This window comes from Epinephelus moara, chromosome 1 (assembly GCF_006386435.1).
Source record: "Epinephelus moara isolate mb chromosome 1, YSFRI_EMoa_1.0, whole genome shotgun sequence".
NCBI lineage: Eukaryota > Metazoa > Chordata > Actinopteri > Perciformes > Serranidae > Epinephelus > Epinephelus moara.
This window is the reverse complement of record NC_065506.1, coordinates 3,597,429-3,611,356: the sequence shown is the minus strand read 5'-3', so window position 1 is coordinate 3,611,356 and position 13,928 is coordinate 3,597,429. Positions and strand designations below refer to the sequence as shown.

General features: G+C 43.1%; 1 protein-coding gene across 4 annotated transcripts in view; it reads left to right on the top strand.

Moving 5' to 3' along the window:
- The window catches only part of prc1b (protein regulator of cytokinesis 1b), a 38,015-nt gene that overhangs the window by 7,056 nt on the left and 17,031 nt on the right, over positions 1-13,928 (top strand). For all 4 annotated transcript variants that reach the window (XM_050041242.1, XM_050041259.1, XM_050041269.1 and 1 more), the window contains exons 5-8: positions 1,250-1,420; positions 2,857-3,006; positions 3,134-3,281; positions 5,726-5,862. In XM_050041242.1, the coding sequence (XP_049897199.1) occupies positions 1,250-1,420; positions 2,857-3,006; positions 3,134-3,281; positions 5,726-5,862 (606 nt within the window). The remainder of the gene's footprint in view (positions 1-1,249; positions 1,421-2,856; positions 3,007-3,133; positions 3,282-5,725; positions 5,863-13,928) is intronic.

The following is a 13,928-nucleotide window of genomic DNA, read 5'->3' as shown; positions in this document are numbered from 1 at the left end:
GGAACTCCGCCGTGCGCGATACAGAGAACAGAGGAGAATTGTTAACGCGTGACCATGTAGAGACAGAAATGACACAATGACATAACACCATAAATAGTATATTGTTCTGTTATTATATGAAGCATCCGTCGCGCAAAATAATATCAATGGGGACTGTGGGCAGGACATTGTTACACAGCTGTGCCTGTGACTTCAGGCAGAGGGACCGCTGCATCAGAGCAGAAGGAGCACGTTTTAAAATACGTTTATTTTATCAATTAGTTATTAACTTTTACTATTTTTAGCAACTTGCCCGATTGGGCAAGTGAGTTGTTAGTTTACATGCCCGACCTTGAGTTTTACTTGCCCCGGGCAATCGGGCAATCCTTATTGTTGAGCCCTGATATATGCTACAGTGATTTGTTTTCCACAGAGCTCTACGATTGGTGCGAGCATTTTACTCGCATCAGCTGCGACTAAAAATAGTTTCGTGCGAGCAAAAGAAATAATTCAGGAGCACACTGTGCGAGTACAGATTTCAACCAGCAGCAGAAACGAAAGGTGAATCCTGCCGGTTGTGGGTTGAACAGGGGTCACAGACAGGAATACGGCAGAGCACTATGGCCACCGCAAGATAGTGCTTTACCGGCGACCGAGAAGCCCGGCTCCAGGTCCAATAATTTCCTCTTCGTTGGTGTCATGACTGCTCAGAAGTACCTAAACAGCTGAGCCGTGGCGGCACATAGGTATGTGACGTGTCAGAGGAGAAACGAGCCGTTCACATTTCTTTTTGTGGCAGGTAACGGTCCACAAACCTCACCGCACTGAAGGGACTGTTCTTTACTTGTCAGGGGAGGAGGGTGGCTAGTTGATTTTTATTTTATTTCTTTATTTTATTTTGATCCCACCTATGTTAATCACTTATTGATGCTGCTTTTGAAGTATGAATAAGTCAGTAAGTAATTTATTCCATTGAAATATCATTGATGTATTATAGAAATTTTTATCTTTTTCTAAATGACAAAAGGCACATCTGCCTAATTCTTGCTGTGGTATCATGATACTACTCAGAACTGTGATACTTTCACTGGTATCGTACTGTGGGTCCCAATTTTGGTACTGTGACAACACTAGTTTAAATATTTAAATACATATCTGGCATAAATATAGCAGGTCACTACAACGGTCACTACAACACCTCACAACAACTTCTGTCATAAACAACCTAATGTGTACTCAACAAAATGGTGCACTGCTGTCATGTTTTCAGGTGAGGCGGTATGCTGAGTTCATGGACCTCAAAAGGCAGATCACCTTGCACATGGAGGAGCTGGACTACATCCCAGAGACCAGCTTTGAGAATGACGTCATCTGTGAGGATGAGGACTCTTTTTGCCTTTCCAGAGACAATATCGCGGCACTCAAACTGCTGGTTTGTCAGGTAAGATGCTGTTTATAATACTGCATTTAGTGAAGCTTTAAACCAGTTGGGCTTAGGGTTGGGTACCAAAACTCGGTACTTTTTGTACTTGGTACCGATTCACGTCTGTACTACCAAGTACTGATTCACTTAAAATGAAACGGTGCGAAATTTCGGTACCTGAGGTGGAGGCGGAGCGAGAGCGCATGACTCGCACCTCAGACTCAGCAACAATGGTCACAAAAACAATGTGCAGACAAAAGTTAACGTGCAGCACTGTTCCTAAATGTTCTCAATAAAATGTTGAAACTGAGAAGTTTAGATTATGGGCCCGAACGACGCATAGTGCGTCCAAATTCACACCCGTTCTTCTCTGTGGATTTTCACCGCGACCGTGCATCATAATGTTTTCACAGCGAAAAATTACAATAAAATGATGTATAACAGAGCTTTCATACAGCTTTGCACACACATTACTTTTGGATGGATTACTCGCGAATGCAGGCTCGCACAGAAATGCCACGCATATCACATGAAAGCGCAGGACCACACACATCATTGTGCTGTCATCCCATCACGCTCTAAATACAGATCAATTGTCTACAAAATAAAAACTTGACGAATTTCTTTACAATCCATTATACAGATCTTGTTATCAGTCACTTCATATAGTGAGGAATATCGTATCTTGCCACGTCTTAGGCTTGCGTGTGTTTCTCCCTGTCTATCCACATTTGTAGTCCGGCTTTCAAGATGCAAATATCTCCATATTGTCCAGTTGACACTCCATCAAACTTTGTATGACAAGACCAGCCACTTCACCTTTGCGCACCCAGACAACTGCAGCCTAATGCATGCTGACAGGGCCGTAGTCACCATATACAATGAGGGGGACACGTGCCCCCCCACCAATGCCCAAAATGTCTCCCCAATATATAACTGAAACTGAAAAACAAATATTATCTTGGAGGACATCAATGCACTTGGTTGACTATTTTTCTATTATCTTAGATGTAAATATTGATTGTTTCTTTCAGATAAAACACATTTTTGACTTGTGAATGAGTCAATGGAATTTCTTGCAATAATGAAAAAATACTGGCAGGCACATAGAGGAACATGAAATGATGGCAAATCTGGTTAGCCCAGATTGTCCTGAAAAAAACAAGATATAGCATGTGTATGTAGCCTTTATAATGACTGTGATATGAGCTTAAAAGTAAAGGCAGTAAAAATACCCCAAAAAGGCCTAGGGCCCATAGGGTTAAAAAGTACCGAAATAAGGTACCATTTGGTACCGGTACCGAATTCCAGGTATCAGTACCGTATCGGTTCAATTATGAACGGTACCCAACCCTAGTTGGACTGTTCACAATGGACGTGTCAGACCAACCCATAATTGATGCATAGCAGCCGAGTTTGTAACTGATACTCCTTTGTTTTTGTTGATGTTGCAGCTTGAGGAACGTAAGGCAGAGAATGAAGCTATGTGTGAGGCTCACAGAGAGAAGATCCAGCGGTTGTGGGACAGACTGCAGGTGCCCCAGGAGGAGAGGGACGCCTTCAACGAACACATGGTCATGTCCAAAAAGAGGAACCTGGAGGCGGTGAGAAGATTTGAGTGTAACTTCCTAGTACATCTAATATTAGTTTTCTTTTCTCCTGTTATTCATGGTCTGACTGTCAGTACTGTGACTGTTTTTTTGCCCTGCTCACTTTGTTTCTCTTCTTCAGTTGCAAGCAGAAATTCAACGTCTGGAGGAGCTCAAACTACTAAACGTCCGCAATGTCACAGATGCCCTCCGCTCCGAGATTGCTGTGTTTTGGGAAAAGTGTTTCTTCAGCACTGACCAGCGGCAGGCATTTTCTCCGTATTTCAGTGGTAGGTTCGCTTGTGTAACTTCTCAGTTGTCTTAATCAGAACAGTACTGGGGCTGTATTCACAAAGCTTCTGAGAATACTCTCAGAGAGCTGCTAACTTAGCCTAAATTTTTTTTAGTAAGGAGTCTTAGCCTAGGAGTGATTTAGGAAAGTTTTCAGAGCATCTCTGAGCGAGGAAGGGACAGAAACGTTTATCTTAGTGAGGAGGTATGGTTGACCCCTTTTGTTAGGTATGACACTCTTTTAACAGATATGATTGGTTGTCACAGACACGCCCTTTTGTGAGCCTGCAAGGTGTGGACGCCCAGTGGAAATGAAATGAACTGCTGACTGTTATTAGTGTGATCTCTGCCCCAGGTCATCACTGCTGCACTGTCGCATTTTCTAGTTTTTCAGATATCTTAGTAGTGATAATTTTATTCCTGGTGTTATGGCGTGTGAAATGTATATGTACTCCTAATGAGATCAACCACACATATTATCCCTGCACGATCTAATCTGTGGCATTTCATTTACTCACTGCCATGCATTGTTTGGAGAATATTTCTTGTACCCCTTTGTGTCTCTGCCATTTTCTCCTCTGCTTAAGAAACTCTTAAACATCTTTAAAGTCCTCCCTGCTGTACTTAACAGTTTTTCACCTTAGGAGCTCTTTTAAGGGCTAAGATTCTCTGTGAATAATTTATCTTTACAAGGACCTAGTCTTAACTTTGAGGGGAAATTCTAAGAAAACGTCACAATTCTAAGAATTTTCTTAGAATTTCGTCACTGGGAGCAATCTTAGCACCAGGAAGCTTTGTGAATAAGGCCCCTGGGCCCATATTCACAAAGATTCTCAGAGTCCTCTCAGAGAGCTCCTAACTTAGCCTAAAAATTCCTAGCAAGGAATCTTAGTTTAAGAGTGATTCAGGAAGTTTCTGAAAGCAACTCTGAGCAAGGAGGGGACAGAAACATTTATCTTAGTGAGGAGGTGTGGTTGACCCCGTTGCTAGGTATGACGCAGTCTTCTAAAAGCTGTGACTGGTTGCTACAAAAAGAAAAGAAAAAAATGCGCTCCTAGTAATGAATGGACAGTGAAATCAACCGATCATACTGTAGAACTTAGACTGTAGGCTATTAAGAAATGTATAATCGTGAAAATAATTTTGTCATGATGATGAAACTCAGCAAAATTAAATTAATTGTTACACAGCTTCAAAATGTTTGAACGTACCTCATTCACATGCCAATTATTATATTGATTTGCTTATTGTTATGTTTACTCGCCATGCTGGTAATTTTACTACTTAAAGGAGCTATATGTAAGAAATCTAAAGCAAATAGTCGTAAAATCATCCTAATATGTCACAGAGACTAAGGAATAATGTTCTTATAGCATACTGATCTCACCGACAACAATAGCACAGCCAGAATATTCGCATTTAAAAAACATTTTTACAGTCCGCAAATCATGTTTATGTTTTGAATTTNGAACGGTCCGCTGGAAAACCGAAGATCAAGGACGCGGCACCCGTGGGCAAACAAATCAGTCTCCAGTGTGCCGCTGTCCAGCAACCTCGAATCTGTAGGGGAGGGGGGGCGGACACGACTCGCGGCAGTATTTTGAATTTGAGTGCAGTGCAGTAACAGTTTTGGCCACATTCTTACATACAGCACCTTTAATCTATTTGATATTAATGGTGGACGCAGACTCAGCTGTCAGCAATTACTGTGATTGCTGGCCTCCTTGTAAAAAGCGGTTTGATTTGGCAGAATGACCAAAACAACGAACTAAATGGAGAAAAAAAAAGAACGAGAAAGCCGAATTGGACAGAAGAGCAGTGCCTGCTGTTGGCCCAGCTCATGGAAGAGAAAAAATGAGTTTTGAGAGGGAAATTCGGTCCCAGGATCACGGCACAAGGGAAGAGGTAGACTTGGGAGCACATTGCCCAACAAATCAATGCGTTGTTCCCTCTCCTTTTACGCACAAGCGATGAGTGTGAGAAGCGCTGGTACGTGCTGCAATCCAAAGCGAGCGTTATTGCGTTACTTCGCTGGGTGGCAAAAGAAAGCTCAACCCTGATGAGGTTAACCACAAACATTCTCCCTGCACGATCAAGCCGGTAGCGTCTTATGAAATCACTGTCGTTCAATATACGGAGAATATCTCTCCTTCCTCTCTGTCTTTGCGCCATCTTCTCTGTTTAAGACAATCTTAGGCTTCTTAAAAGTCCTCCTCCCTCCTCTTAACAATTTTTCACCTTAGGAGCTCTCTTAAGGCCTAAGATGCTTTGTGAATAACTTTTATCTTGCCAAGGGAAAATTCTAAGAAAAATCTTAGAATTCGAGGAATTCTAAGATTTTTCTTAGAATGACGTCACTAAGAGCTACTTTTAGTCTTAGGATTGTTTGTGAATACGGGCCCTGGAGTTTTAAAAGTGCTAAGACTTTAAGTGATTATTTTAGAGGCTTTTACCGAAGAGCTGCTGAGTCTGCATGATGCTGAGATCCAGAGGCTGAAGCAGCATTATGAGGACCACAAAGAGCTTTTTGACGGAGTTCACCAGTGGGAAGAAAGCTGGAGACTCTTCCTTGAGCTGGAGGTGAGTACACTCTCATGATAGATGTCCTGTATAGTACTTTCATATGGTCCTTTTCACACGTTACCAGAGATGCCCCTTGTTAAGGACTAGTAGGGATGTCAGAAGAGGGGGGGGGGGGCATGTCCAAAGTGAAACCTGCAGGCCAATTCTGGCCCAAGGACCGATTTTAAGGGGTGGGGGAAAAATAGATTCTTAGATGCATTGCTATGCGGACGTGGATTCGGCATTGATTGGCAAATGTTAATAATCGATTATGTTAATATTTGTTCATAACATGATGTTGACGGAACAAAAGAGGTGAAACTCAACTGTGAAGTCAGTGTGGCACCCAGACAGTTTACATTACAGATGAGCTAAGGTTAACTTGTACTAATTAATCTTAACAAAAGGACAGTGGTTGTAAGCTTGTTTTAAATTAATGTCTAAATAATTACATTTGCAAGGCAAACATAAAGTATATTGTGAATACTTACTTATGCCATCACCCAGAGACTAACATTAACAAGAGGAGCAGTGATTGGCATGTAATCCGGCTGAACAACACACGCTGCAGCATTAACCAAATTTAAAGACCTCTGTGGTGAAGACAATAGCCATGTCAGCCTGTTTAGATGTGTATCTAGAAGTACCGCATCGGAAAATTATGATGGAAACGCCAAAATTCGAATTAAAATCCGCTGATTCACACAAACTAAAATACGCTCGCTTTAGCCGGGGTTGGTTGATTTGAAAAAATGTTGATTCGCAAAACGGGGGATGGAAACAGTTATGTTCGAATTAAGTCTGACATAACGCACCTCTCTCCATGGTGATATCCACACTCCGGGTCGGGAAGGCGGTAATGCATTTACAAGCTGGTTGCCAACCGCCAGAAAACGTAGAAGAAGAAGAATGCGAGACTTGTTTTGTTTCCGGTTCTGCGGAAAAAAGAGTTCATAGTTTTCACCAAAGTCCGTACATTTAATAGAAACACACAGGATTCGTATCTTTTAATGCGCATTTCCCAATGATTCTTATCACTTTTGGATGGAAACATAGCTAATAAGGACGCATTCACACTGGCGCTATTTGGTCCGCTTCCATGGAAAGTTCGGTTCGTTTGGAGTGGTGTGAACGCTCATTCAAACTCTGGTGCGGACCAAACGATCAAACCCTGGTCTGCTTGAAACCTGGGGGTCTCGACTCACTCGCAAGTGAACCCTGTTGCGGTTTGCTTACAGTGGGAAATGCAAATGGACTATCCAGCTAACCAAAGAGAGGAAGTGACGTAGAGCACAGTGAGAGTGAGAGTGAGAGACATCCCTCAATTGGGACCCATGGTACAATACCAGTGAAAGTATCATGGTTCTGAGGCAGATGTGCCTTTTGTCATTTATAAAAAAAATAAATCACTTTTCTATAATACATCAATGATATATTTCAATGGAATAAATTACTTATTGACTTATTCATACTTCAAAAACAGCATCAATAAGTGATTAACCTAGGGGGGATCAAAATAAAATAAATAAATGAAATAAAAATCAACCAGCCACCCTCCTCCCCTGACAAGTTCCTTCATAAGTAACGAACAGTCCCTAAAGTTTCTCCTCTGATAGACACATACTGTGTGCCGCCATGGCTCAGCTGTTCAGGTACTTTTGGGCAGTCATGACAACAAGTTATTCACCTGGAGCCGGACTTCTTCGCCGGTAAGCCGTTATAATGTGCCGCCATATTTGACAGGAATACGTATTCCTGTCCGTGTCTGTGACCCCGTTCAACCCACAACCGGCGGGATTCGCCGTTACTGTTTATCGCCACACTGCCGACATTTTACTCTGTCCGTCACCGCACGCTGTTTGATTGAGTTATCAAAACACGTCACTACGCCTTGCTTTTCACTTATTCCACCAAATACCGAATGTGTGTGTTTTTTTTGCAATATGCGGCCGAATATATTCGGTGCATCCCTAAATAGGAGCCTTCCCCCACTCCCCTCACCGCTGCTCTCCTCACTATACTGGCTGCTGTGCTGTGCAAGTGCACAGATGTCTCAGAGTGGTGGTGCATTTGCAAAAATGTTTTGCTGATGTTATTACTATGCTAAAACATTCTCCAGGTCCTCTGAAACTCTGCAGGACTTATTTCCAACCTGCCCAGCAGCGGTACCGTGGCGAACGGTCCCTAACTGCGGGGAGAACGGAGCAGGCCTCCCCGGAGGTCCGCCGCTTTTCCCGGTCCGTCTCCTCCACACTTTGACTTATTTCCACCCTGCCGACAGTGGGACTTATATTCACTGTGCCGACAGTGGCTTGGAAAACCGCCCATAACGCCAGGGCCTGCCCTGCCTGCAAAGCGCAGCGCACCGTAATTCTCCCGCGAGCCAGAGCACTTCCGTTCACATCAGACACGCATTTCTCCACGCTGGTTGACAAGTGTTCTGCTCCCAGCTGTTGTCTCCGTCACATTTGGGGCTGTTTTTCCATCATGGGTAACTACCCAGCTTGACACATTAGCTCGCGGCTCGCGCAGAAAATAGACCAGACGCCGAAATGATCACTGCAGGGCCGGCGGCAGAGCTGCGTGGCACGGCCGGTGTGGATGACACAATCGGTTAACATGGGTGCTGAAAGGAAACTGGCTTCACTTCTCGGCGCTTTGAGGCTATTCACGGCGCTTCCGCGGGCGGTGTGGTTCTTAACCGTGTCACACGGGGAAGAGGGAAGGTGGCTGGAGTTCCTCCAACATTTGCGGTTAGATTATCATATTTTTTTATTGACATAAATATAGGCTGCTTCGGCTGATTTTTTTTATGCGCACATGTGCCCCTAAATATTTTTTACAGTTCGCACACACCTATTTTTAGTCGCAAATGCGAGTGAAACGCTCGCACCGTCGAGCCCTGCATGTTATTGTAATAGTAATCTTTGTTCAATCATTGTGTTTATAGACTTTACAAACATCAGATTGGTCTAAACGGTGATATAGTGACGTGAAAAATGTGACATAGATAGATAGATATAGCTAAACTCTGCTGGTTTTCTACCCGGAAGTATTTGTTAACAACAAGGCGATTCCCTATATAGTCCGGCCGGACAGATGAGTCATGGCCTTGTAAAAGATTATGTTTGTTTCTTTTAGTTGGCGAGAGTTGCCGCAAACGCGACAAACATCCACTAACTTTGATTTTGTACCGCTACACGTGTTTCTAGTTGGACTATGTTTACGAGCACAAGAGTTCAGCGAGCCACCGAAGGATCATCAGTCTTTAGTTAAGCAAAGCGTCTAAAGACTGACTTGTGAGTCTAAGGCCCCCCCAAAAAAACGTGAGAAAAAAAGGCCTAACATTTGGAAAAAAAATTTCACAATCGAATCCCGTGCCATCGAACGAAGCTTCGAATTTTTTGGGTCAGCCCTAAATCCCACATGCAAGGGGCTAGTCATAAGGTTGTTGTTTTCAGCAAGTTGGCCTTGAATAGCTGATGTTGAGCTGTAGAGCTGTGTTACTTGTTATGACCTGAGGTGTATTTTAATAAACCTGCCTTTGGTTTAATTTATTCTTTCAAGCTTTATTCCTTGAAAGATGTGTTGCTGCTAACGACAGCTTGAAGTGGCGATGAGGTCTTAAGGTTTTTTTTTGGAAGGTCTTAAAAAAGTCTTAAAAGGGTATTGAAATTAACCTCAGGATTCCTGCATATACCCTGGTACTGGCTTGAGAGAGAAACGGTCGACATCTGGCAGTATTTTTTAAATGAGAAAATGCAGTCTTGATGACATTTCTAAGGTGGAGTTCAAAACTTAGATTTGAATCAAAGATGACTCCCACAGGGTTCCTACGCAAGTATGGAAAAGTATGGAAATAAATTTGATCAATTTCCAGGTATTAAAAAGTATGGAAAATGAACAATAAAGTATGGAAAAATATTTATGTTTCCAGACTATTACCACTGTTCTAAAATACTGTTTTCTAAAATATTAAATTAGATATTTCCAAAAATAATTTAATCAATCCGGATCGTGTTTTATGCCGGGCCAAGCACAATCTGTGTGAGCGCAAACGTCTCAGAAAACATACCGCCCCTTTTACCTGATTGACAAGTGGTATGTCCAGTCCGCTGCCCCATGACCCTCCTCCAGCCCTCCAGGTATCAAGTTTCACTCCAACACTGCACCTTCGACAAGAAGACGAGTTTCACGTGGTTCACAATGGGTAGATGCAAGTTTTTGGATGGATGGCTTGACAATACCGTATATAAATACTGGTTGGCCAAGGATTCCCAATTCACACACAGAGCTAGATGCAAGCTTTGTGTGAAATCGTTTGACATTGCCAACATGGGGTAGAAGGCGATTCTGAGTCACATGAAAGGAAAAAGCACTCGTTACTGCATCGCTTGCACCCAGAGTCCCAACCTTTTTGCCTCAGCCCAGACATTGAACTTACCTGAGTTTTTATTTGCATGCCATTATGGTACTTGGCTACAATCGCCTGTTAAGAATAATTAAATATGATGTGAAATATGATACACTGATATATTTACTCAGATGTTGCATATTCTCTGGAAAAAAAAAAAAAAAGAAGAATGCCGAGTCTGGAAATTAGGGTCTGGAAAAGTATGGAATTTTGAAATTCTAAATGTGTAGGAACCCTGCTCCCAGGTTTTTCACCTGTTGACAAGGGTTCAGTGCCAGTGCATGCCATCTCTCATTGAGATTCTCTCTCTGGGCTTCAGTACTAAATGACCAAAATTTCAGATTTGTCCTGGTTGAGCTGTAGAAAATTCTTAGCCATCCATAATTTAATATCTAAGATACAGTTAAAAAGGACATCTATTGGCCCTGGGTCATCAGGAGACACGGCAATGTAAAGCTGTGTGTTTTGTAGCTTTTTGATGAACATTCATCAATATTTACAAAAAATACTAGTACAAGAGATGCCAATCACACTCCGGAGTCTGTCTAGAAGGACTGAGTGGTCTACTGTATCGAATGCTTTTAACCAGTGCTGTGATTAGTCCGAAAACTGGATTGATATTTTTCATAAATATTGTGAGAGCTCATAAAATCATTTAACTGGTTAAAAACGAGTTTCTCTAAAATTTTGCTTAAAAATGGTAAATTGGATATTGGTCTGTAGTTATTAAGTACAGAAGCATCCAGATTGTTTCGTGACGTGGTTTAACCATAGCAGTCTTACCGACTCACCCATATGCCGAGGGAGGCTCAGGTGAAGCTTTAGAGTCCTCACATCCCTTGCGGAGATCCCAGGGGAGAGTGGGTAGCAGCACAACTCCACCTAATGCAGGCTGACGGCGCCCCAGATTAAAACGTCCAAAAAACACATAATTGAAACCACAAAATATCTCCATACTGCTCCTCCGTAGTGATCTAAGTGTCCTGAAGCCCTGACATAAAAAGTTGTTTGGAAAAACATAATTTAAATTCTGTTTTTAGCCTCATTGTAGCCTGTGGCTCTAAAGGCCAATTTCCACCACATGCGTGTTGGTTGCGTCTCTGCTCCGGCACGGCAGCGGAGCCGATAGGATTCAATTCTAGTCAATGTGTGGGTTTCCACCGGCTGCGGCTGTGCTGCGTTCCGGCTCCGTCTCAGCTCCGGCACTCCGGATTTGCCGGACACCGGAGCACAACGCAGCAATTCAGCACAGAGCAGATCGTGCGGGGCAGGAAGTCGTGCACAGAAACACAATAAAACATCCGGTTAATTTTCAAAATAAAATACAGTGTTCACGGCGGATCATATTTCCCTGCACTACACCTTGAAAACTACATAATGGGCAGAGGCAGGCCTGAAGTCAACAGGTCAGAGGTTTTCAGACGTCATTTCACCCCGTGAACACCATGGACGAGGAGTTATTAATCATGGCAGTGCACCGAGATGTCTTCCGGCGGAGCTGCACCACACCGCACAGCAAACGCAGGCGGTGGGTATTGACGGACGGCGGAGCACGCAGCGGATAACCAGCGCTGCTGTTCCGCAACGGACACGCATCCAGTGGAAATCCGGCGTAACTGCCTCTCTGTACACTGCGCTCACGTGTGTGACACCAGCGAAAGCACGTGAACACACATGAAGGCGGTGCAGAGAGAGAGGCAGTTAGAGTCTTCTTTTAAAAAGTTATAAAATGATTTAAAAAAGGATGTGGGGTAGGGCTGCCACTAACGNTAGTACTTTTCTATGAGAAATGACTCAAACCGATTAGTCGACTACTAAAATAGTCACCGATTATTTTAATAGTCGATTAGTCATTGATTAGTCGACTAATCGTTGGAGCCCTAATGTGGGGATTGGATCTAAAATACAGGTTGTTGGTTTTAATTGAGAAACAACCTTTGCAAGCATCTCAGCACCAACCAGGACAAATTTCTTTCATGTTTCCTCGTGTACAAACAAAGGTTCTTGGATATTAAAACTCACAGAATGCGACTGAGGTAGATTTGATCTGATAGAGTCTACTTTACTTCTGAAGTGGACTGCAAATTCTTCACACATTGAGTTTGTAGACATACTGCCAGGCTTTGTAAAAACAGGGTTAATTAGATGGCCAATGGTTGAGAAGAGGATCTTGTGGTTGTTCTGGTGGTTGGTTATTAATTCTGAAAAGTGAGCTTGTCTTGCCTGTTTGATTGCTTTATTGTACATAGTTAGGTGCTCACAGAAAATGTGATAATTGACAGTTAATTTATTATTTCTCCATCTTCTTTCTGCTGTACAACATTTTCTTTTTAATTCCTTGATGTTTTGGTTTCTCCAGGGAGGTGTTGGATTAGTGGAAATCTTTTTCAGTTTCAGTGGTGCTATTGTATCAAGGATTAGGACAAGGAAATTGTCTACAATAAAATCACAAGATGAGGGTAAAATGTCTGCAGGAGTGTCACATAAAATTTGCAGCAACTTCAGCAGTGGTAGGAGCCACAGGCAGAGGTCACAAGCACTAACAATGAGTCCAAAGGGTTGTCAGCAAAGCGCCGATAGCCAGGGAAATTCACACAAGACACAAAGTATTAAAACTTACCGACACGGGTCCAACTAGTGGACCCGCTGCGGTGATAAGGCTTCAGTGTGCCGTCTGTAGGTCGTCTCAATACCCGGCAGGTCCACTGCTGCTAGGTTAGCACTATGCTGAAAACAAACCGGCTTCGGCAGTCAGGACGTGTAGTTAAAAAACCAAGCATCTAATGACTAAAAACCTTACACCGGATAAAAAAAAAAACACTAAGGTAAAACGTCACAATTCTGAAAAGTATGTCATAAAATTGTGGCTTAAAACTGAATAAAATGTCACTGTGTGACAGAAACTCTGACAGAGAAAAATACGCCAGCACGCACGCAAGCAACTTCGGCTTCCGGAATGCAGAAGAATGGGACAGTGTGTACCAAATCTTGTTGGTAACACATTATATTACTTAGGTATTGCTAAAACGTAGGCTATATTACTGTTACCCCAACACTGTTGCACACACTTTGTTGCTTATTCCATGTTACCTGACTTTCTGGTGTAAATCTGTGACTTTTTTCTCCTAAAAGTTTTATCTATGGCGTTATATTTGTGTCATATGTCGCGCGAGCGGATAACACATCTTCACGCGCGCAAATCTCTCTCTCGTGTAAATTATTTCGTGTCACGCGCGCAGATTTCAACTGCCGCGCGCACTTGTTTGATCTTCGCGCACATATTCAGCAACAGAGTGAAGCAGAGGCAGGTGTGAGCGAGTAAAAAACAGCAGCGACACACACAACAACACTGTGCAGCTGCTTTGCGCGCGCTAGCTCGCTCCTGCTCTCGTTCTCTCTCTCCCCTGTGCTCGCTCGCGGTGGAGCTCTGCTCGCTCGAAGCAAGGACTTTTGATACTTTGGGTGCGGAGACCAAGGCTGACCTCGGCCCTATTATGATTGGTCATTTTCCAGCCCCCCACGTTGGTGCCTTTTCGGTTTTCTGCTGATGACAGCTTCCGTCACAGACAGGAAGCTCAGTGGGTTTTTTTGGTTTGTTTAGCTAACTAGCCTGGTAAGAAGCTACACGCTGACTATGAGGGAGAAAAACACACATGGAACTTGCTATGGG